Source organism: Elaeis guineensis, chromosome 2 (assembly GCF_000442705.2).
Source record: "Elaeis guineensis isolate ETL-2024a chromosome 2, EG11, whole genome shotgun sequence".
NCBI classification, from domain to species: Eukaryota; Viridiplantae; Streptophyta; class Magnoliopsida; order Arecales; family Arecaceae; genus Elaeis; species Elaeis guineensis.
Genome location: NC_025994.2, coordinates 46,620,309 through 46,645,931, shown reverse-complemented (window position 1 = coordinate 46,645,931; position 25,623 = coordinate 46,620,309). Strand labels below are relative to the sequence as shown.

The 25,623-nt window shown below is 39.3% G+C and overlaps 1 protein-coding gene across 4 annotated transcripts in view; it reads right to left on the bottom strand.

Annotated features, from left to right (window-relative positions):
• The window catches only part of LOC105032335 (valine--tRNA ligase, chloroplastic/mitochondrial 2), a 66,896-nt gene that overhangs the window by 30,457 nt on the left and 10,816 nt on the right, over window positions 1–25,623 (bottom strand). For 2 of the 4 annotated variants that reach the window (XR_003798705.2, XM_010906755.3), the window contains exons 4-11: window positions 18,025–18,108; window positions 17,541–17,635; window positions 15,626–15,717; window positions 10,445–10,498; window positions 8,760–8,812; window positions 8,029–8,096; window positions 6,850–6,925; window positions 6,334–6,417 (exon numbers count right to left, since the gene is read on the bottom strand). Coding sequence is in view for 3 of the 4 variants with exons in the window: in XM_010906755.3 (XP_010905057.1) it covers window positions 6,334–6,417; window positions 6,850–6,925; window positions 8,029–8,096; window positions 8,760–8,812; window positions 10,445–10,498; window positions 15,626–15,717; window positions 17,541–17,635; window positions 18,025–18,108 (606 nt within the window). In the remaining variant the exon portion in view is untranslated. Of the gene's footprint in view, window positions 1–6,333; window positions 6,418–6,849; window positions 6,926–8,028; window positions 8,097–8,759; window positions 8,813–10,444; window positions 10,499–15,625; window positions 15,718–17,540; window positions 17,636–18,024; window positions 18,109–18,972; window positions 19,127–25,623 lie in introns of those variants that run through there. The other 2 variants (XM_073251764.1, XM_073251765.1) reach the window with 2 other exon arrangements.

Below are 25,623 nucleotides of genomic sequence, written 5' to 3'. Positions count from 1 at the left end.
AGAGATGGAGGCGCCTAGGGTCTTGGCGCAAGGGTGGATGGCGCTAGGGTTTTGGAGGTGGCGGCTAGGGTTTGCTGCCCCTCTTTCGATGGCGTGCAATCAGAGAGAAAGAGAGATGAGGAGAAAAAAAATTAGGGAGAAAATGATTTGTGTATTCTTTGGCTCAATCTGAAACCGAATACAATGTATATTTATACAAGGTCAATATAACCCAATCCCAAAAACTCCCATGACTAATCCAATGTAAGATTGCACTCATCCAAGCTCATATATACCCATGACTTGACCCAATCTCACCACCCTTGGACTCAAATCTAGCCCAATACAAGTTAGCCCCTCAAGGCCCAAAGTTTCTGGACCTTAAAACTGTGAAGGCTAACAGCCTTTCCCCCTAGGACCCAAACTAGCCCTAGAACCCCCATGAATGCCTCATGGGCTTCAAACCTTGGCCTTTCCCTTGGCCATTTGAGCCTTGGGAGCATCACATCAGATCCTACAATCTCCACTTTGATGCCCCAAGGCCTCAGCAAGCTCTGTCATATCCATCAACCGCATCAGTGCAACATATTTCTGAAAGCTATCCCGCAGAAGTACCTTCATCAGTGCGTCAGCTAGATTTTTTTTTGTGTGAACCTTCACCAACTCCATCCCACCTTCCATGAGCTCTCTGATCCATTGATTCTTGATGTCGATGTGCTTTGTCCTCGTATGATAGACGGAGTTCTGTGCAAACAACAGTGCACTCTGGCTGTCGCAATGCATCCTAATGGCTTCCTGTGCGAAGCCCATCTCCAACGCCAAGTCCTTCAGCCATAGAGCCTCTTTCGCTGCCTCCGTGATGCCAATATACTCCGCCTCAGTAGTGGATAAGGTCGTGATGGACTGCAAGCAAGATCTCCATGAGATTGAACCCCCGTTCAAGCAGAATACAAATCTTATCATCGGGCGTCGGGTGTCCACATCTCCATCGAAATCCGTATCCACGAACCCTTCTATCTGCCCCCGAGCCTCTTTGGACATGTTAGAGTGTCCTTCAGCATCTCCTCACTGTCCATAGCAGATGCCAACTCCAACTGATCCCATCAAGTATCTGAAGATCTTCTTCAATGCTTGCCAGTGCTTCCTGTCAGGCTGCGCTATGAACCTGCTCACCTGACCCACTGCATAAGCTAAATCCGACCTACAACACACCATGACGTATATAAGGCTCCCCACATCAGAGACATATGACACTCTCTCCATCTCCTGAGCCTCCATCTCAGTCTGTGGCGACATGATCTTCGAAAGGGTGATGTGCCTAACAAGAGACAACGCTGCCAGTTTGGCTTCATCCCGAACCTTTTCAAGACCTTTTGTATATAGCCTCCCTTAGATAAATGCAGCAAGCCCTTGGGTCGATCTCTGAAAATCTCCATACCTAGGATCTTTCTCGCAGGCCCCAAGTCCTTCATCTCGAACTTTCGAGAAAAAACTGCATTCGGTTTCTGCACAACTCTTACTCTTGCATGCTATCAGCATATCGTCTACATACAAAAGTAAGTACACCTTTGACCCATCCTCCAGAGATTTAACATAAACACATGGTCAAACTCGCCCCTGAAAAGCCCGATGCTCCTCATGAAGATGTCAAATCGCTTATACCATTGCCTCAGTGACTGCTTCAGTCCGTACAACGATTTCTGCAGCAAACAGACCTTCCCCTCTGTCTCAAGCTCTCTAAACCTCTATGGCTGCTCCATGTGGATGCTCTCCTTTAGATGTTCATAGAGGAACGCCGTCTTGACATCCATCTGCTCCAGTTTCAGATCCTGAGCTGCTACAATGCTCAACAGCATCCTGATAGACGTATGCCTGATGACGGGAGAGAACTTCACTATAGTCAATGCCTTCCTTCTAGGAGTATCCTTTGGTCACTAACTTCGTCTTGTACCTGATACCTCCCTGTTCCGAAGGCCCCTCCTTGCGTTGGAAAACCCATTTGCAGCCAATGAATTTTTTTTCTGTAGTAACTGCACCAATCGCCATGTCTGATTCTTGTGGAGAGATTGCATATCTTCAGCCATAGCTTGGACCCACCTATCTCTGTCATGGCTCTCCACGACCTCCTCATAAGTGTAGGGATCTCCATTCGCTGTCACCAGGGTATATGACACCGAATCTCCAAAGCCATATCGATCTGGCTGCCACACATTTTTTTTGGACTTATGCAGTGCGACACCGATGTCGGTCCTTGGTCCAGCTCACTCTTACTGGACCTCCTGACTTCTAACTCCCGTTTCAGTCCTCTCCACCTGTGGAGACTCCTTTGGAAAGTGCTCTACCTGAATCTCAAGCTCTCCAGGTGCACCTGCAAATGGCAAAACAATATAAGAGATTAGTTATTCAATGCTGTCCTGCTGGACCTCTTACTGCTCTTGCTGTACTTCTATGCCATCTCACCTATGGAGGATTGAATTTTCATCAAAGGCCACATTCCTACTAATGACGACCTTCTTCTCCAAGGGATCCCACAGCTGGTATCCCTAACGCCTCGCGGATAGCCCAAGAACACCATCTTCTTTGCTCTGGCGTCCAACTTGCTCTGCTCACCAGCACCGATGTGCACAAAAGCTGTGCACCCAAACACCATTAGATGGTTTAGGTTTACCTTCCTTCCAGACTACTCTGCAATCCCTCCATCTAACTTGATGTGAGGCGATCGATTCACCAGATAGCAGGCTGCATCCACTGAATCAATCCAGAATGCCTTAGGAAGCCCAGCCTGCAGCCTCATGCATCTCGCCTTTTCCATAAGGGTTTTGTTCATTCTTTCGGCCACCCCATTTCGCTAAGTCCCCCTCATCGAGAAGTACCTTTTGATGCCGCACTCAAAAAATATGGAACTCCTTGCTAGTATACTCCCCATCATTGTCTGACCGCAGACACTTCACACTGCTGCCCTGTTCTTTCTCCACCTCAGCCTTCCAAACTTTGAATCTGGTGAAGACTTCTGATTTCTCCTTCATGAAGTAGAGCCAGATCTTCCTTGAGAAATCATCTATCAGGATCAAGAAGTATCTTACCTTGTTTCTGGCTAAAATCAGAGCCGATCCCCACACATCAGTGTGTACAAACTCCAGTGGGGCTGCACTATGGGCTGTGCTGACTGCGAACTGAACTCGCCTTTGTTTTTCCATCTGGCATGGCTCACATAGCTCTAAAACTCCATCCAAATCAGGGATCAACCCTTTTTTGCCCAGCTCCTTCAGCCCTGTCTTCCATGTGGCCCAGGCGGTAGTGCCACAATCGATACGCCCCTTGCTAATCTTAGCTGTAGCTGCTGCATCGGATGCCCCGATCACCACAGATCCCTCCATCCTGTAGAGGTTATTCTCCAGCCTCCTCCCTCTCATTACCACCATGGCTCTATTGAAGATGTTCAAAACTCCACTCCTTGCATAACTGCTGAAGCTGTACCCGCTCCACTCCAGGTAGCCCAGTGACACAAGATTCTTCTTCAGCTCCGAGACGAGCTTCACGTTCGTGAGATCCGTACCATCCCGTCAAACATCCTCACCCTGATGGTCCCAATATCAACGACCTTGCATGGATGATCATCTCCGAGTGTCACACTTCCCTCGTCCATCTTGGTGTATGTAGCGAACCAAGACCGGTTTAAAGTATAGTGATGCGAACAGGCTGAATACAAGATCCATACATCTGTGCCTTGCCTGTGACCATTCGATACCACCAAGAGGTCATCCTCTACCTCCTGATTAGCCATCGTACTCAACATTTCAGATCCTCCCTTTTTGTTCTTCCACAGCGCGCAATCACGCTTGAAGTGCTTGATCTCGTTGCACTTGTAGCACTTGGCTTCTTTTTTACTCTTCTGAGATTTTGACCGTCCCCTTTGCTTGCTTCTATCCCTTCCTCTTCCAGCATATATTTGTGCCTTGCCTATGACCATCCGATACCACCAAGAGGTCATCCTCCACCTCCTGATTAGCCACCGTACTCAGCATTTCAAATCCTCCCGTTTTGTTCTTCCACAGCGGACAATCACGCTTGAAGTGCTTGATCTCGTTGCACTCGTAGCACTTGGCTTCTTTCTAACTCTTCTGGGACTTTGACCGTCCCTTTTGCTTGCTTCTATCCCTTCCTCTTCCAGATCTCTTCCCCACGGCTAAGCCCTCCTAGGGAACACCCTCCTTGGTCATCTTCTCCCTCTGCTCATTGGTACGCAGCACCAAAACAATGTCTTCATAGTACAGTCTCTTTCCCGTAGAGCAGTGTCGTGACCAACGGATCATAGAAAGGGGGCAGCGAACATAGTAACAGCAACGACTTATCTTCCTCCTCCATCTTCACCCCAACATTTAGCAATTCATTGCTGATTTGATCAAATAGTTGGATGTGACTGACGACATCTCCACCTTCTGTCATCCGAAGGTTGTACAGCCGTTTCTTCAACATCAATTTGTTGCACATGTTCTTCCCTTTGTAGAGGGTGTGCAACTTTTATCAAAGCCCTTTGAGGGTTCTCTTCCAACACCAAATAGAGGGTCGAGTCTGCCAAACACCCTCTAATCGCTGAACACGTCCGTTTCTCCAATGACATCCATTGTCGATCTGTAATCCCCTCTGGACATTCTTCCAATGTCAGATCTAATTTATGCTGCACCAGAAGATCTTCAACCCAAACTTTCCACATGGAAAAGCTCCCTTTCCCATCAAACTCCTCAAAATCTACTTTTATACTACTCCCCATGGTTGGATCCAAACCAAAAAGTAGCAAAAACTCCAAGAAAATTGAGAAGTACCTCGACAGGACCTTGCTGAAATTTCAGCCTTTGAAGATCTTTTGCTTCTAGATTCTTCTCCCTTCTCCACACGACCCGTGCTCTGATACCAATTATTATGACTCATTCCTAGGACCGTGGAGACCTGATGCCAGCAGCAAAACACCCAGATGAGGCATCCTACCAGGGGATGGAGGCCAAATATGGCAAGGCGGCAAGAGATGGAGGTGCCTAGGTCTTGGCGCAAGGGTGGATGGCGCTAGGGTTTTGGAGGTGGCGGCTAGGGTTTGCTGCCCCTCGGATGGCGTGCAACCAGAGAGAGAGATGAGGTGAGAGAAAATTAGGGAGAAAATAATGTGTATTCTTTGATTCAATCTGAAACCGAATATAATGTATATTTATACAAGATCAATGTAACCCAACCCAAAAACTCTCATGGCTAACCTAATATGAGATTGCGCTCATCCAAACCCATATACACCCATGACTTGACCCAATCTTACCTCCCTTTGACTCAAATCTAACCCAATACAAGTTAGTCCCTCAAGGCCCATAGCCTCTGAATCTTAAGACTATGAAGGCTGACAGCCTTTCATCCTAGGGCCCAAACTAGCCCTAGAACCCCTCATGAATGCCTAGGCTTCAAATCTTGGCCTTTCCCTTGACCACCAGAGCCTTGGGAGCACCACACTAGGTCCTACACCAGGAACCTAAGCAACTGTACTCCTCAAGCAGCAAGGCAGACACCTCCGAACCCTAGTGAATATGGGACCAAGACTCTTAAAATACTACTAAAGGCAACAACAAATAATTTCAAGCATGTAGAGTAGCATGAACTTTATCAATTTTACATTAAGAAAACAAGCCCCATGGTAAACTTTTTGATAGAATGACAGCCATCCACAAAGAACTTCTTCCTTCCTAATAACTCACATACATTCCATGTGTTTCACGCATCTTCATGCCCAAGGCCTCAAGCCAAGAAAGATGACCTCCCTAAATACCTCCAAGGCTTCCACCAGGTTGATTGAAAGCAGTTGCTTTCCTCCCTTTTCATGGTTTGTTCTGAAAGACACTTAACCATCTTTTAAACAAAGATGAATGATTTGTAATCTTAAAAGGATTCCTAACTTGCCTACAATAAAAAATAAACCCAAAACTCTAGATAACGCAAGTCAACTTTTAACAGGACTCTTAACCTAAAACTCCATGATCAAAAACTTCCTAGACATATATCAAATTTAGACTTACCTAGAAAATAAAAATATGAAAGATACAATAAAATGGAAAACTGAACTACATTTTTCCTTCTCCATCACATATCCTCCTGGTCTACTTTTAAATTTTAAAACCTAAAGCCCAGCCTATTTTGTATTGCCCACTCTGTTTGTGAAGGCAAAGAGTAGAATGTCAAGAAAAGGATCCAGAATGGGAAAAGAAGGAATATTGACATTATGGCATTTCATACTGTTAGGAAGGAAATTGGCTTAGAACATGCATTTCATATGGTAGAAATCAGTAATAGACAGGAAAAATAAGGCAACATCCTTACTCTGTCAGAGATAATAGGAACATGCCTGCCAAATGTCAAAGGTACAATAGCCAGCCTGCCTACATACTTTGAATAACGTTCATCCTGGAACACAATGAGAACAGTATATAATTAAGAGGCCGTTCAAATTTCAAAGTGAAAAATTATTTCCAAGAAACATATACAGAGAAATAAATGATCTTTAAAGCTAAAGAGTCTTCCATGAAATTTGATAAGAAACAAGATAAAATGCACTAACATCCCACTCTTGCTTAAGGAAGACAAGATCACATAAGCAGCTTGCTTGAATAGAAAAAACAAAAGATTTTAAATACATAAAAACATAATAATCAAAAGCACCAATAAGTTAGGGATAATCAGATAACAAAGGCAATAATGAACCAACAAGATCAATGATTTCTAGGAAGGTTGCTGTAAGAAGAACAAATGTGGGCAAAATTTAGAATTCCATGCAATGCAAAAGTGAAATTCCCTGTCAAAACAAAGCTACTGCTTGAGACAAGATAATCATATTACCTCAGGATGCACTGCAATCGCAGTATCACCAAATAATGTTTCAGGACGAGTGGTAGCTATCGTTAAATAGTCACTCCTACAGCAGAAAATAAAGAAAAATGAATACCAAAATCAGTTTAGAAACAAGATATACCTATATTATATTACAAAAGAGGAGTCTACGAAACCGAGGTATATTTCCTTTCTGATCCTGTTTGTCACTTTTCTCCCCCAAAAGCCCTCCATCTAATTCTAAAATACGCGAAACATGAAATTTACTTTCTATATATCAAAGGAACCTCACGTTCCATTCCTTCTGCAACCAAATTTAAAGTTGAATTAAGAGTACCCGCAATCAAAAAAGTGATTTGGCAAAATCCACGTCCGTTTAGGCATCTAGGAGATCTTCCATGTTTACTAAGTAACTTTTCTCTAAGAACAATACATCTAACATCATATTTTCTATTTTATTTTTATTTATATTATCTATTTTCTAACGTCCAGTGCATGTGCCCATTTGCTACTTTCTAGTAATACCTCAAAATGCACAGCCATGATAGATTTTAGATGCATCTAAATTTCAAACAAACCTCATCACAGTGTGAAAATCAACACAACCGATCAATGCTAATAACACAAAATGTGTAAAACTTTTTAGTAGTTTTATTATAATCATCATGCAAAAGAATTACAAGAATAGGGGCCAACTTCAATCTCAAACTTTAAAAAAAAAAAATCACAGCTTGATTATAAGATCATAACTACTGCATGAGATAGCAACTCAGGTTAAATATGAGCATAACAACAATTATAATGCAATTACTGAGAACTGTAAGCTTCCAATTTTGTTTAAATTATGATAATAGTTTTGAAGAATGCTATGATTCACAAATAAAGGCATCATATTAGAAGATCACCTTGAGCCACCAGCAACACGATAGTAGTTTTATTATAACCATCATGCAAAAGAATTACAAGAATAGGGGCCAACTTCAATCTCAAACTTAAAAAAAAAAAAATCACAGCTTGATTATAAGATCATAACTACTGCATGAGATAGCAACTCAGGTTAAATATGAGCATAACAACAATTATAATGCAATTACTGAGAACTGTAAGCTTCCAATTTTGTTTAAATTATGATAATAGTTTTGAAGAATGCTATGATTCACAAATAAAGGCATCATATTAGAAGATCACCTTGAGCCACCAGCAACACGATACTTGATGTAAAACAATGTACCAGGCTCTTCAGAATACTCAACTTCCTGAAAAAGAACAATATGCAAAACATATCCAGGGTAAGACTACACTGAATGATAAAATCTCAGACACCAACCCTGTCGACAAATAGGTTATGCTTTTAGTGAGCCTTAGACAGAAAAGAACTGCATCCAATCAAACATGTATTCCTGAGAAACACTGGGAAAGTCTGCAAAAGATTGCATGTGCACTGCCTACAGATGCATCATCATAGGTCTGCCAGAGGTACTGGGACAGTATCAAGGTTAACAATAGATACAAATTTCATGCACATCGTTAGAACTGCATTAGATAAAAGGTCAAGGAAAGCTTAGTAAGACTCAGCAATATGCTGGAAAGTTTTTACACAACCAAGGGCAAACATTACAAAATTCAGACTAACTGCTATACTGAAATGAAAAGTTATGAGAATAGCTGAACAGCATGCATTGCCATTCCAGGAGTTGTCGTCTTAAAAAGCAAAAGAAAGTAATGAAATTACTTAATAAGAAATTCATCTTTCAGGTTAACCAGCAGAATCTTCACTAATATTTTCCCACACACCAAATATACAATTCCAACACAGCTTATCTCCAGTTGGAAAGGAATGACTATTCTTAAAAAGCATTAAGGCATGAGCATCAGCAGCACAAAAGAGTTGATTTACCCAAACTCAGAAGTTGACATACCAAGTCAGAAACTGCAGTCTGAAGGCTGGGGGACCAGTTGACCATGTAAGATCCTGAACGATATATTACATAATTTAATTCACTCATGCTTATTTGAAACAAAAAGTAAATCATCAGGGTCACCAAGTGAGATATTATATATAATAAGATCAAAAAGGAGCAAAAAGAACAGGAAAGTTTCTTCTTATATTCTTATATACCAAAAAAAAATCAAGAAAACATAATTGATAACTTAAAAAACTAGAGTTCATTACAAAGCACGGAAGAATAAAGGGAAACTTAAGCTCGTCCATCATTTAGAAAGTAAAACTACAACATAAAGTTATTGAGGTTGGAAACTTGTCAAAAGTCAAATCATTTTTAAGTTTCATAAAATGCTGCATATAGATCAATTTCAAAAAAACTTATCTTTCTCATGTGAAGTTTACTGGTAGAATTGCATCTGGTATAGTCAGATGATTATAAGCATACCATGGGCTGGATTTTGAGCTAACAAATTAGTATAGTTAATGAAGCACAAAAAGCCATCTGCGAAAATTGCCAAATTATTAGCAGGCAGCATAAAAATGCTGGTCTTCAGAGCTGATTAATTTGTTTGATTTTACCCTTGAACTGTAGGATGCACAAGAATTACTTGCGATGTTTGAAAAGCCTATCGGCAGTAGACAAGAAGCCAGAAGCCACCTAGCACTAGGCACTAGGCACTAGGTGGGAAGGAAAAATCTAAGAAATATATGTATTTTTGAAAGGTGAAAAATAACATGTCAAATAAGATATAATATGCAATGCATGGACCTTGATAACCAGAAAAAGGTTTGGAGATCTAAATGTAATCATGTCCTTTAGTTATTGCAAGAATCATACTGCAACTGTTAAAAAGAAACAAAAGTAAGATATGACAAAAAAAGAAACGGTTTTATAAAAAACATACATCTTGTAGTTAGGATGTCAAAATGTTGCTAGCAAAACATCAACATGAATTGAATCTGCTCGGAATTTGAACTATTTGCATCACAAATACAGCAAGAAATCTAAAGCCACTTAATGTCAGCAAAACTAAGGGCTCCCTAACTGATATACAAAGAGTACAACAATAAAGAATTTCACAAGTGAAATGCTTCTTGGAACCACCCCATTAAGTTGTCCTAATGTGTCCATTTTTTGTGAATTTGTGTATGATACCTCACCCTTGTAAATTTGGATTATACCAGCTCCAATAAATGTGTGATGCAGACAAGACCATAAAGGCCTTCACAGACCACTTAGAAATTGTCAACAGTCAACACATTCCTTTATGACCTACCAACCCGGCCTTCAGAATTTCCCAGAAATTGCCCCCTTGAATGTTATAAAAAATGTCCCAAATTTCAGGGTAAAAAAAAAAATTCACATCCTCTCCTTCAATGGTCTTGAGTCACAAGACAGCCATAAAATCTATGTATACATTAAGGGACCAAAAGAACGACATCAGATATCATTGCCATCAAGTTTCCTCTCATTGTATACTTCCATTCCACAAAACAAAAAAGGATGTAGGTCCTGCTCTTCCAACTCCACAAAGTATAATGAATTCAATAATAAAAGAAGCCTATTCAAGGACTGGAATTAGCAAGTCCAATTGAAATCTAAGAAGCTATTATAAGGTGATTTTGCAGTTAAGAAAGTTACCATTCTCATGTCTTTACCTTGATAAATAAGTCCTTTTTCATGAAGCCCTACAAATGCCGCAACCACTGCTCCTGCAGATAGTAAAATTAAAAAAAAAATCAGAAAAATGTAAATCCTGTAAATTTCGAAAAAGATCCCAAATGTTATTTTAAATTGGAATTATGAGGAAAACTTAGGCATATCACTTCTATTAGTTATATCCACAAACATAATACAGGTCAAGGTCTACACAGAGGGAGGCCAAAGTCACCATAAAATAAAGTGGAGCACTTAGCAATAATGACGCATCTTTAACAAGTGACACCCTTGACAAGCGAAGTATTAGAAAAGCGTTAATATGCACATCGAAAGAAATCATGGCATTAATTTTTTATTAAACACACCAGATCTCATCTCGAAGTAACATGAAAACAAGGATCCCTCATAGTTTTTAAGATTAAGATTAATAAAAGAAAGTGAGATCAAATCATCACCTTTGCGCAGGTAGATATGCACCGGTATCTGATGGTCGTGGATGTCTTCGCGGTTCTTTTGAAGCCGTACAAGCGTCCGGCTTCTACAGGTATCCACATAAGGTTCGGATCTGATCAACAGTGTCTGATCTCACTAAGGTGCTAGCTCCCTTGCAGAGATCTCTCTTATAATGGTGGATTTCTTTTTCTTTGTTGCTGAAAATCCTTCTCAAAGATTTCAGCCTTTCTCCTCTTCGTGAGATTGCATGCCGCACAGGAATGGATCTAAGACTTTCCTCAATCTTTTTTGATTCCCTTCTCAAGGAAATAAGCACTCCCTCTCTCTCTTTTCTCTTTTTTTTTTTTTTGGCATTCACCAATCCCTTGGGCATGAAACCTTTTCACACGAGGGTTGGGATAAGGCGTGAAGGATGGACGTGAGATACAAGGGGCATGAGATTTATATGGGATGTGATATATCTCCTAGAGAGAGGCGAGAGGCTTGATCCCCTTTATAATGTGAACTCTTTCACATAAGAGTCCTAGGGCATCAAGGCTTTGACATATCAAACTCTTTGACCAATCAAACCTAGAACAAGGACTCTTGGGCGTGTGTGAGGAAGACTGGTGACGCCACAACTCTTGGGCACCAACACTTGGGGTGTCCCAATGCTTTTGGGCATCCAACTTTCACATGAAGGGTTCCTTTTAGGAGTCCAACTCTTAGGCGTCCAAATCTCATACAGGAGAAGTCCTTTTGAGCATCAAACACTTTGATGGATCAACCTTTAATGGATCAACCTTTGACCGATCAAAGGTTGTTAGGAGTCCAAACGCTTTGGAGATTTGATGTCAACTCTTTGACGTGTCAAATCTTTGACATGTCAACATTTTTGACTCGGATTTAAATCGAGTCCTGTCAAATTAAATCCAATCTTCTGATCAGTCACAACCTCTTATGTGTGTGACTTCATAAGTTCTATTCTGTCTGATAGTGAGATACATTGTGATCGCTATCCATAATATCATTGAAACTCTTTTTAATGGGTCAAAACAATTCCAACTCGTCCCAATAAGAATTATTGACCATCAAGATAATTCTCGTGAGTCCTATAATCCACCAGTGACATCTAGCAATATATAGTGGCATTCCAGCAGAACGGAATAAAATAAATCTCTAGATGCAATTAACGCGTGATATAGTCCTGTCATGAGCCCCGACTAGACGGAGATTATGAAATTACTCGTCAAACTCCATCATCAGTTATATGTTTAGTTTATTTGACTCAAATTCTTGATGTGAAAACAATGAAAACCCTTTTCCACTATTCACACTACCATTTTCTGAACTCAGTCTCATAAATCACATAGGACCAACTCCCTTATCTACCAAGAATGATAGACTCCGTATAGGCGCACATCTATTCCTACAATGAACCTACTACAGCCAACATACACTGCAAGGACCCATGTGACTAGAGACTAAGTATATATACAATCAAACTACAGCAACTCCATTGTGAATAACCGAGGCATCGCATGTCAAAAGACTAGTCACACTACTGTAACATCAAGTCACTGATGAGTGAGTAGACATCCAAATGACTTCTAATATCGGTCATACTCGGTATCCTTATTCACTAACAACCATCTGCACTGTCGCTTCAGTGTCTCCACACTGTAGATTCGAGACTCGTCTACTCTAAAAGAAAAGCGATCCGTGCACCAATCTCATTGGATCAATCACCGTCCCCGTGATGATCATTGATCAAGAGCATTTAAGAATCAATCATCAATAACACATATCTCAAATTCTTGACTTCTGAGAATATATATCATCTTATTAATTTTTTGGATGATTCATGGACACATAAACAATATGAATGGAATTAAAAATCTAATTTTATTAATAATAAAAAAATCAAATATAAAACTATCCTAGAATAAATACATATATTGACCTGATTGATTTTTAGAGCATATATCTAACATGAAAACCATAGCATACTAAAGCTTATGAAGTATCCTAAATGCCTGCTGAGAGAATGAGAATTTGCTATTGCACAAAAAAAGGCATATAAGCTAGGAAGCACCAGAGTAAACAAGGAATAATTATCAAGAAGGTGTGATGCTAATGACTTGGCAATTCATATTAAGCTATGTAGAGCTGATAAAACTGCAAAATGCATGGTTGGCAACCATAAAGGTGGTACTAGCAAGAAATGCATTGTTCAAGAAAAGCATATATTCTAGATATTAGACAAATACAGATACATACAAAATTCACCAAAAGTCTGCACTATCAAAGATTAATGAACAAAAGTGGATATGCTTGGCATATTGTAGATACACTAGTAATGGTAGAAATGTAGGAAAAGATACAACTAGTAGCCTAGTAGAAACTACAAAAGCCAAGGATTCTTGGCACAGTCAGATAGCATTACCAATCTCCTTGAAATCTGCCTAGGATTATTCATGAAGCGCAAATTTTAGCACCCAAATGTACAAGTGCTGAATAAGGATAAAAATAGATTGTAAACATTTTCAGAAAGCAACAGCGTTCTTGGTAAGAAACACAAGACATAAACATAAAACATTAACTAGCAAACATAAGAAAATCAACTTGCAATCATAAATTGACCTACTAACTCAACTGATGTCAAATTGATGGGCCACAGGCTAGCAAAGTGCATTGAGGATTTCTAGCTGTATAGTGGCATAAAAAGATGCATAACATTCTACAAACCATATGGTAGAGGATGGAAGGCTGTAACAACCCGAACCACCTAGTTTGGGGTGTACCGAGCTGCATTCCACCCCTTTTTTTGAGAAACCAATGAGGGAGGGGAAAAGAGAGGAGAGAGAAGAAGAGAGAGGGAGGGAGGGAGAGTGCAGTGGAGAGCGGGATGTAGAGGGAGGGGGAGAGAGGGCTTTCAAATCCCTCTCTCCTCTGCTGGCTCCGAATTAAGAGCGGAGCAGCCCCCATTTGAAAAGAAACGTGAGCTTCAACCCCTTTTCTTTTTGAAATTTTTTATAAGTGAAGTCAACAAATGAAAGAGGGCATCGAAAGCCCTCTCTTGCCCCGTCGCTCTACCTCTCTCACTCTCCACCACCCTCACCCCCTCTCCCTCCCTTTCTCCTTCCTGCCTCTCTCTCTCTTCCTTTTTCCTCTCCTCCCCTTCCCCCCTCCCTCTACCTCTCTCTACCACTCTCTCCTGCTCTCTCCCTCCATCCTTCTCTCTCTCTCTCTCCCTGTCTCCCCCTCCCTTAACAGTTTTCTTCTCTTATATTGTACCATACCGCGGGCCTACTAGTATAAGTATCGATTCTAGTACTGCAAACCACAAGGTAGAGCGACATTGCAATATGCTATGAAATTGCATCCACTTGATGCATGCATAGGAGATCTTCAAAACAAATGATTTTTCATTCTTCCAAAGATATTAAGTATTGTATCTATTGATTAGTGACATAAATCCTCAATTTTGGTTCCCCCATTTGTTTGCACTGACAAGATCAGGGCTCCAATCCTAACAGTAGGATCTTAGTTTAACTCTATCACACGTGCAACAAAGAGAGAGAAGAGACAAAAGAGGGTAGGATCCTCAAAGCACATATATCAGAAGACATGCATTAGAAAAATGTGTTTCAATATTATTCTTACTTCTTAGAAAATTTAGACATCTTAATTAATATTATGGTGTACTTGACCAACTTTATGATAATTACATCAGAAAGTATTAGTAAAGAAAGGGCCTATTGCTCATGCAACCGATTCATTATTTATGTATATGGAATTATGTATAAGGCAACAAGATGCTGCATTCACTTTTCTTCTAAAGATAATCACATAATAACATAAGCTTATTAGGAAATATCATCCTTTTCCTATTTCCTTGAGTCTTTTGTTTATGCCTTTCTTTGTTTTCTTCATATTGTTATTTATTTTTTTACATCGAATTTTTTTTTCTCCCCTTTTGCAGTTTTTTTCTTTAGCAGGCAACAACAACAACCATCAGATCTGATCAGATCTAATGACATGTTATTAGATCTGAACCCATCAGTTTGCTCAGAAACTTGCAAACAAAGCCAATCTGCTGCAGGCTTTGTGCCAAATAGATTGGTTGTCGATCTTTGATGGATAGCAAGGCCTTAAATCTGCTCCCAAGCACTTACAGAATCTCTTATTCCATAACTCCACCCTAGTTTCACATTCTTAGATTGTTCACAGCATCCACTACCAATCTGCATGGAAAGTTCGACTATCTCAGTTTAGTTTCAGTCAAATCTCAAATCTCAACCCAAAATTCCAGCAATCTGCAAACCTCAACCCTGTCATCAACTGTAATATCTTTCCTTCCAGAGCCTATCCTACATCACATTCGTGCAATTATCTAGGACTATAAGTAGAAAAATGTCATTAGGAAAAAAAACAGAGAGTGCACAGGGGGAGGAATGAGGTGAGGGAGAAGGGGGGGGAGTGGAGAGAGACTTATGCGCTCATAAAGATTATTAACTCAGGAAAAAATAATTAATAAAGGGTCCACTTCACAAACAATCCACTCTATGTATGTGGAATTATGAGAAGAAAATAAGGTGCTGCATTCACTTTTTCCTTAAAAAAGAACCATTTAAATGCAGAAACTATTTAAAGCATCATTTCATGCAATCATCTACATAGAAAGAAAAGTTTGTGCCCTCAAACACTAGTTGAACAAAAACTAGAAACATAGATGATTGTCTTACGACTTAGCTGCTCATCAAGGGTGAAATGTTCCCTAGTCCAATCACAAGATGCACCCAATCTCCTTATCTGCTTAGTGATTGTTCCACCATACCTGAAATTAAAATATAATTCATCCAGAAGTCAGATATTTTAATGTTTAATGCAGAAAATTTATGCTGCCAATAGAAAATTTATAGATTGAAAATTTTGTCTCTAGTGCTTGGTACATCTGACAAAAGACCTAATCCATATCACTGATAGCACTTAAAACAAAGAAGAGAAAAGGTCAGTTGTGATCAACTTTAAAGTGCTTCACATCTCTTGAAAGAGAAGAAAAGATTTTATAAATACAACATGGAAACAGATCTAAAATGAAATTGTTATAGATCAAAATTATAGAAAAATTCCATGTTGTAGGTCTACCATATATAGGAGATTATGCTTCCAGACTTTAAAAAAGTTTAGGCTGGAAAAGATGCTTTGAATTTTTACATGGCATTACAGATCCAGATGGATCATTCAACATCAGAAATCATAAATATAAATCCACTCAAGATGATTAGGAAGTACTTTTTTCAAGCTGATGCATTCCACAACTAGTTTGCACATGACCTTATATATTTAACACCTTAACACTATGAATCAGGTCTTTTCTCCCCATATGCTTGTTATCATCTCCAAGCAACAATAAAAGTTACCATTAATATGTATTAGCAATACAAATCCCAATGGATCATTCAACATTGGATGTCACATACACAAATCCACTCGAGATGATTGGAAAAGACTTTTCATGATTCTTCAGATGGTATTCCACAATTCCACGGCTGGTTTGTACATGGCCTCATTTAGTTAACTTTGACGCATGCATTCTCTACAAATGGAAAGTAAAAGCAATTTACATAAGTATTATTTATTCTCTTTTCAGTGTTTATTTTTTAATATCTTAAGTTGTTCTGTTTTCAAAAAAGCAAATTAATTAAAGTTTAAAGCCAAACACTACAAAATTATGCAGGGTCAAGATCTAATTGTTCACTAAGAGAAGATTTCAGAGCCAGCACATTCTAATTCTACAAATGAAATCAAATTACTCAAGCATGTCACACTTGAGCAACATAACCATAAATTGAACCTACCCAACAACTCATCATCTGAAAGTTCTAATTTCAGTCTTAAACCTTCAGATTACTTCACAAACTCAATTTCTTCATACTCCACGTAATTTCTTGATACTAGCCTCGTCAAACTTCAAATTTCTTTTTCAATTTGATGGGCACTCATCCCTTGTTAATCACTTAATTTAGAATTTCAGATTCATACATCTGTAGTTTTTGTAAAGCAAAAAGTTTCAAGACCAATTCGCACTACCAACCATCACCACCATAGAAAAAGCAAGTACAATTTAACATGCATATACTTTGATATTTTTCCCTTCCTGCAATATAACTTAAGCCCAACTTTCCTCATGTTCATTGTAGTGCCTCCACTAGTGTATCACAGATGAAAATCAAGGAGGTCCTTAAAACTCTTCTTCTTGAAGAGGAGATCCACTACCTCCTAGAGTAATCACCAGGTGTGTTGAAAAAATTAGTTAATTATAAACGTTATGGAGATGTTTTCTACAAGTAAAAGTTGCCTTGAGATCAGCTATACCCATATAATTAATGTCCAACCAACAAATTAACAAATCATAAAAAACTAGATCTGCTTAATATTTATGACAAAAATTTTAAGAAAAAAGGCAATTATCTTGTGCAGAGAATTGATTCTTAATGCAAAGGGGACAACTGAAGCAAAAGCAACAAAAAGGTATTGACATTAGAATGAAAAAAATAAGAGATATAACTCTGGCACCAAGAGAGAAGCATCCCAAGTACACATAATATTAGTGTAGATTTTGATTACACTCCCAAACTCTGCTATATAAGTACTTACTTCTCTTTCCACTCCCACACTCTCCTGGTGAACTCCTCCCTACTTAGTTCGGTCCTTTTGATGCCTTCAGATGCAAGCATTTTTTCAACAACCAACTGAAATATGACATCAAAGGAAAAGAACATAATCCGAACTCTATATTATTATCATCAGTAAAGCCAACAATGCAACAAGTCAGCACTAGAATAAGTTAACACATATGATAATTTATGGAAGGAAGCTATGCAAATCTACTGGGATAAACTTTGAAGAAGAATGTGGAAAAGAGTGTACCACCACAACTCAACGTTAAACAAAAAGGTGAAAAACACATATGGGCAGTGCCCATTGAATAAGTCAAAATTTTATAGTATAATGAAGATAATACTAGTTAAAATTCTATGGATGTTGAAAGAGTAAATGCAGGCCAAAAGCAGGTAGGTACTGTAAGAAGTTACAATATGTTTGGCAATTAAGATATATCATTACACGACTTGAAATGTACCTGAGTTGCAATACCAGCATGATCAGTGCCAGGAAGCCAAAGTGTAGGCCTTCCCTTCATACGGAAGTATCTAACCATTATATCCTAGTTATAAAACACCAGAGAAACACATTAGAGAAGATATAATTGATGAAATTCACATGGAGTATTGCGGTAACTCTTATAATAAGACCCAAATTTTATTCACTCCACCAACAGAGCCTGTCCTGTAGATAATCATTAAAACTTTAAGACAAAGTACTAGTAATCAATGGCAAATTCCTAGGTCCAGCCGCCAATAAATTGTTATCCAAATGCATTACTAATAAGAAAAATCAAACTGAATACTGAGCCTTCTGACAAATCAAGATAAAAGTAAATAATGTATCAGTTTTAATGCATCACTAGAACTCCAAAGTTTCAAATCTTGGAAATTTTAAAAAAGGGTCCCAGAAGGTGATATCCAGAACTGTCAAATGCAAACAAGTGATGTCAAGGTTTTGTATACCATACTAGAAACATGCCGTTCATCCGAACGATACAATACTAGTAGCAATGGTACGTATGGGCACTTACAGATTAAAAAAATGACAAGTTGCCGGTGCACCAATATGGTCAGTACAATTTTGTCAGTGCTTACCATTATGGACTGGTAACATTAGTACATAGTGATATACAGGGTTTCGGCATCCCTACACCCGTATGCATGCTGGCTTCACACTTAAACAGTATGGTGAAGAATGCCGCACATCCAGAAACATACGTGCAGAAATCAGAGCATGCAGATTTTAACTTTAAAAATCTGAATACAGTGGAATAAAATCTGATCTAGATTAAACAATTTAATCTATCTAACATGCATGAAATAGATCTAATCTACATGCAACATGATTGATCACATGCTTTTAAGATACTAAAATTTAAATCAGATTTAAATATAATCAAAAATCCAAGATCAAATCTTGATACCTTTGTGCGGATAGTCTTTCACCACAATCTGATGATCGTGGTAATCTGATGAGGTCCTCTACAAGCCACACACACATCTAGCCTCTATGGACATCCACACGAAGCCTTCGATCCGATCAAAGGCCTACGTCTTCACCGGGGTACTAGCTCCTTTGCAGAAGACACCTCCTGATGGTTAATGTTGCTGATTTCTTCTTCAGATCTCTTAGACTTTCTCAGATCTCTGAAGAGGAATAGAAGGAAGGAGAAGACGTGGAGGAAGAAAAAGAAATCTCTCTTTTTCTCTCACAAAACCCAACGCCTCCCTAGAAAGAACCCTAGGGATTTTACACGCCACAAAAGGAAACCCTTTCCTCTATTTCACGCACACAAGGAACCCCACGCCCAAAGTATGCTGAACCGGTACCACCAGTCGTATCGACCGGCCGATGGTACGGTTCGGTATGATTTCGTACCGTACCGAACTGACAGAGGCAAGCGGACCCGAACCGGAAGAAAAAAAGAGAAAGAGAGAGAAATAGAGAGAGAGAAAGAGGAAGAAAGAAAAAGAGGGAGGAGAAGGAGCCGGGGGGCCACCGGACAGCCTCCGGCTGGCCGTCGTGGTCCCCAGAGGGCACAGTCCACGCGCGCGGCGTCGCGAGCGTGAAACAGGGCATCGCCTCTGTTTCGCAATTTTTTTAAAAAAACTTAGTTTTAAGTGAAGCCGGCAAATAGTTTGTCGGCTTCACGATTTTTGTATTTTTTTTAAAAAAATTTCTTAAGTCGGCAACTAGGTTGCCGATTTCATAAGTTTAAAACCAAAAAAAAAACAAAAAATCAAAACAGACGGTTGTCTGTTTCGAAAAAGAAGTAGACGGAGCCGCGGAGGGGCTCCGCCCGCTCGACGGCCCTCAGGCCGTCGGCATCGGCTCGTCGGCCATCGGGGCTCTAGCGACGAAGGCGCCGTCCGTCCGGTAGGTCCCTCGCCCCCCCTTCGAGCACTCTCTCTCTCTTTTTCGCTCTCTTGAAAGCCCTATCGGGCAATACGGGGCTCGGAAGCCCTCCGACGGCCACAGCCGGCCACCAACGGCCTCCAGTGGCTCCCACCTCCCTCCCTCTCCTCTTCTCTCTCTCTCTTTCTCACTTTTTCTCTTTTTTCTTTCGTACCGCCCGTGTACCGAATTTACCGACCGAATCGTGCCGGTTCCCCGCCGGTCCGGTACGATATGAGGTGTACCGGTCGGTTCGGCATGGTATGAAAAACCTTGCCCACGCCCCTTTTGAATATTTTCTTTTCTTTTCTTTTCTTGCATTGAGAAACCCTTTCTCACGCTAAAATACCTCATGCCCCTAACTGATTTCCATAGTAAAACTCCTTTTTTTTCGCACAAAAGAAAGAATTTTATGGTAGGCGGCATCCAAGATGTTGGATGAGGTCAAACCTCATCTTGATAAGGAATCAAGTTCAAATCAAATTTGAACTTTCCTTATCTATCTTTGGCGTTGAGAAAGGGAGGCGTCATTTATCTTTAGCATAAAATATTTCATGCAAAAAACTAAGAGGCACGTGAAGAGAAAAGAGGCGGCCTTATAGCGTGGCATGATGGGGCACTTAGGGAGAGAGAGTCCCAGTAGACTGGGACTCCTTTTTGGTGCTTAATTAATTCCTAACCAATTTAGGAATTGGTTACACCCAAAAAGAAAATAATCCTAGCCTAACTAGGAATCAAATTAGATCCTAATCCAATTAGAAAATTGGCTAAACCCAAGTCTTGATCAAATAAAGAATCGATCTCCTTTGCGATTGGGTTACCTCATAACTCAATCATACTTGATCTAATCAAATCTAAATCAATCTAAATTGAATCCAATTCAATTAGATTTGATTTCAGTCCCATTACTCAATCAAATTAAGTCAATTAATAATCCAATTGCTAATTAATCCTCCTACAACTCACTAACTCTTAGCAAATTCATTTATTGCAACTTTTGCACTGGATTAATCATCAATTATATTGACAATTAGATCCAATAACGATTCATAATTGCTAATCAACCATCTGATCGGATAAAAACCTCTTTTGTATGTAATCCCATAGATTCTATTCTATTTGGTAGTGAAATATACTGTGATCCCCATCACAATATCATTGAAACTCTTTTTGATAGATTGAAACGATTTCAACTCTGCCCATCAAGGATCATCGATCATCAAGATGACGCTCGATGAGTCTCACGATCCATCAGTGACATCTAGCAGTATGTAGTGGCAATCCAGCAAAATGAAATAATAAACCTCTAAGTGCAGTTATCGTGTAGTTTGGTTCTTCTGTCGTGAGTTCCGACAGGATACAGGTCAAGGATAACTCGTCAAATTCGTTCGTCCGTCATATGTCAAATTCAATTGACTCGAGTCCATATGAAATCTTATGAAAATTTTTTCCATCATTTACCTACCATGGCCATGGATTTTAAGACTCATTTTCATAAACTATATAAGACCTCTTCCTATCTACCAAGGTCGACAGATCCCATCTTGGTGCACACTCTATTCCTACAATGGACCTACTGTAACCAACATACACCACAAGATTCTAATGATTGTGCAGTCAAACTACAGCAATCCTACTGTGAACAGCCGAGACACCGCAGATCAAAGAACTATCTACACCACTGCAACTTTGAGCAAATCAACGACGAGTGGGTAGCCATCCTAGTGACTTCTCATGTTGGTCATGCTCAGTACCCTTGATCTCTATCAAGCACCTGCATTTTCGTTCCAGTGTCCCCACACTATCGACTCAAGACTCATTTACCTACAAAGAGAAGCAATCCGTGCACCAATCTATCCAGATCAGTCATCGTCTTCATGACGATCTATCGATCAGGAGCATTTAAGAATTAACCACTAATGACCTGTGCCTCAAATTCTCAACTTTTGAGAATACATGTTATCATCCATTAATTCCTCGGACGGACACAATTTAAAACCCAATATGAATGAAAAATAACCCAAATTTTATTTATTTCAAAAATTTCAATTATAAAATTATGCTCCTAGAATGTGTACATGTGTCAGCCTATCTGGCTTCTAGGGCATACATCTAACATATGGTACTAATCATACCATCCCATACTAGCAGTTTGAAGCATGGGTGATGTAGTTGTGGATATAACAAGAGCCAGCATCACCAAAAACAACACAAGGTACCCTAAACCCTAAGTTTAAATTTGAACATAGAAAAGTAATCCTCTTATAAAGTGAAGGGTTCATAAGAATTGTAAGCTCTAAAATGACGTCTCCCAGATTCTACCCTGCTCATCTAATGTAATCAGATATACTGGCTAACTCTAGTAAACGACATATTCCTAGTGTCGATTATGCATTAACTTAAAATGTATCAACAAGATGTGAATGTGTATTCATCATGGATCTAAGCGTGTATTGGCAAGCATGGTGTGGCAGAATACTTACCATTCCAATTCATTACTAGCATACAACTTTGACAAAGTGCTAATTGCATGCCACTACTTGGCATGTTGTCATGTCAACATGTGGGAAGTGCTAGTTTGAAACAGCACATTCTATGTTTTGTCAAACCTAAAACCAGCAAGCCAACAAGAAAAAATACTTCAACCCAAGGTTTTGCCATCTTGGTACCAGACCTTGTATGGATACCATCCTATCACAGTGTCAATACACGATACAATACGAGATGGTGAGGCATGCCAAGTATTGATATGATATGAGACTACATACTAGTTCGGTACCGGTATCATACGATATCCCAATACGGTAAGGTGCCAACCAGTACAGGAAACCTTGCTTCAACTTTTTGTATTAATAAATCAAACAAAAATATAACAGCTAATAGACATGTCATAGTTGCAAGTTGCAACCACTAAACAAGCTAAACGCATGGACAAGCAAAGACTTGATATACAAGTAGTAGGGGTTCCTACAAATGGCTGATTTCTTAGCTATTTATATGTAAAGAATGAAAGATTGTACATCATTTCAAATATTATAAGGGACATGAGAGGTATCACATATAAACGTAGTTTTGTGTGTCTAGTAGGTTGGCTTTCATGTTTATGGCACATAAACAACCACAATATGCCATTAAACTATCAAGAGGGACATCCGCATCATTTATCATAACCTGGAGAATTGAAAGCTTTTATAAGAAAAATGCCAAATACCTTGGCAGCATTACCTATGTATCCAGCAATATTGAATGAATGATCTATAAAAATAAAGCAAAAAATTCATTTTGAAATATGGTATGGAATTATTAAACATTTCTTATTTGAGAAAAATTGAAACCATTTAGTTTTGGCCTACGTGTTTTCAAAGCTTGTAGAACACAATGAAAAGTGTGGATCATCTATTCAGATGAACCACGTAACAAACTAGGACCTCACATAAAAGGCTAGCTAGAAATTATTTTGGGGTCCTTAAGCTAATTAAGTACCCATTATCTCTCCAATGCAAAACCAATGTGGGACTAAAATAATGCCCACACAAGTCCTCACAACATAGTAGAACAATATATGATGGCTTTTGGGAGATATTAGGTAATAACTACCTAGTTAGCCTTTTTGGGTGAGGGAAGGTTATTACAAATGGTAACATAGCAAACCCAACTAATAACATTCATGGATGAGGGGACAATGCAGCACAGGGCCTTAAGTGGCACAAGATAGTCATGGTGTCTCTTGCTAATTGGACCCTTGCCTAATGAGGATGCTAGGGCTCCAAGGATGCTAGGGCATAAAAGGGAAAGAGAGGACCCATGCAAGCATATGTTTTGTGCAAATTAGTTGAGGGTTTGGGAGATCTTGGGTGCTTAAGCAAGGCTAAGGATCCCAAATAATTTTCCAGTAAGCCTTTTAAAGGTATGCTGCTAGAACCTTACACACCATCCATCCATGTATTTTAGCATATGGCTTAACCAAGTTATTTATGTCCCAGGAACACTAAATTGGAGGAGAAAAAAATGAACCCTTCACCTCAATCGACCCTGTTCCCCTTTTCCTTTCTTACCATTGTCTTCACTTTCCATATCAGCCCTCCAAAGTAGGGGCAGACTGCCAACCATGGTACACAACCGTATTTTTGTTACCCATTTCTGACTACATTCCCTTCCATGTCCATCATACGACCATGACATGAAAAGGATTCATGACAAGTGCAATGGGATCTAACATTGATATTCAACATCTCACCTAGGTTCCTACCATGCTACCGCCCCTAAGACTACCCACAGCCCTTATCTACCACCATAATCAACAGCCAAATATTCACCACTTTTGATGTTGGGCCATGACATTGGAACCTGGTGGTATGGGGAACGCTGGTGACCTTCACCAGCATGGATGAGGGAAAGGAAGCATTTGGAGGTTGGCATCTACAAAGCCAATTGGGTGCTAATCAAGGAGACTGGGAGGTGCCCAACTATTCACATGATGGACAACAGTAGCACATGGTTACTCATGTTAGAAGTGTATTTTGGGAGGTGAAGTACATCAACTGAAAATGAGAATGTTTGATGGTGCAATGATTAGCTAAAATTCCACATAAAGTGCATAATCTAATCATTCATATTTGTGTACTTAACACATGCCTACATATTACATATGCTCATAAATACATACACATAATCTTTTGATACTAAAAAAGAAAAACTCATTTAAAATTCTAACTTTCTAAGTTTAGGAGTTGCCCTAAAGTCATGCATGATAATGCACTTTTACATGCATCCATGGATGCAGTATAGCAAGCAATATGTTATATGTTGAACAGGTATTCACAAAGATATGCATATGAGCAGATACATATGAATTAATCCAAAAATTTAGCTCAAGAGAAAGGAAGGACCAAGCCATCTTGATGCAATTGCTGAAGTCAAGCTTTAGAATGACAGTAATCAAGAACTTGAAGTATTAAGTGACTGTTTTAGTTGAGTCTTAGACAATCAAGACATTTGAGTCCCGTTAGTGTTAGCTTTATTTAATAAAATCATTAGTTGGGTCCATGTAATTTTCTATTATTTTCTTTTATTTTCTATTGTTTTGCTTAACCATTAGATATTAGCCCGAATACCAAGCAATTTTTATTGAATTTTAAGTTTACCTGGTCTACAAATCACCTTACTTGGTCAACCGGTTACTTGGGTAAGAAGTAAGAGCAAACTTGTAATTAGATTTAAGTGGAGAGGCATTCTTGTCTTGAACCACTTTTAAGTCATTTATAACAAATGGCTACCCCTATCCTAGATAATGTAATATAATGTTGATGAATGAAATCAGTTTCTTCCCATGTGAGTTTTCCCTTATGTGATTCAAGGTCGGGTGTGAAGCCCTCTATAGTGAATCTGGATTATCTCTCTTTGATTTCCCTCATGTGATGTGAGGAAGGGCATGACACCCTTTAGAGTGAGTCCCTATCTTATCTCTTTTTCTTTCTTCTCTTCCATTTTACTCTCTTTTCAATGTTCAGCATTTTTCTTTTGTTTCTTTTACTTTTCTTCGATCTTAGCCCAAAAACAGGATCCAAACATAAAATCTAGACAACAACATGTTCCAACTCTTAGATTTTTCCTAACCCTAGGCTATCCTAAATATACATAGGATTCAATAGGGCACACTACAATTCAATATAGACACTAC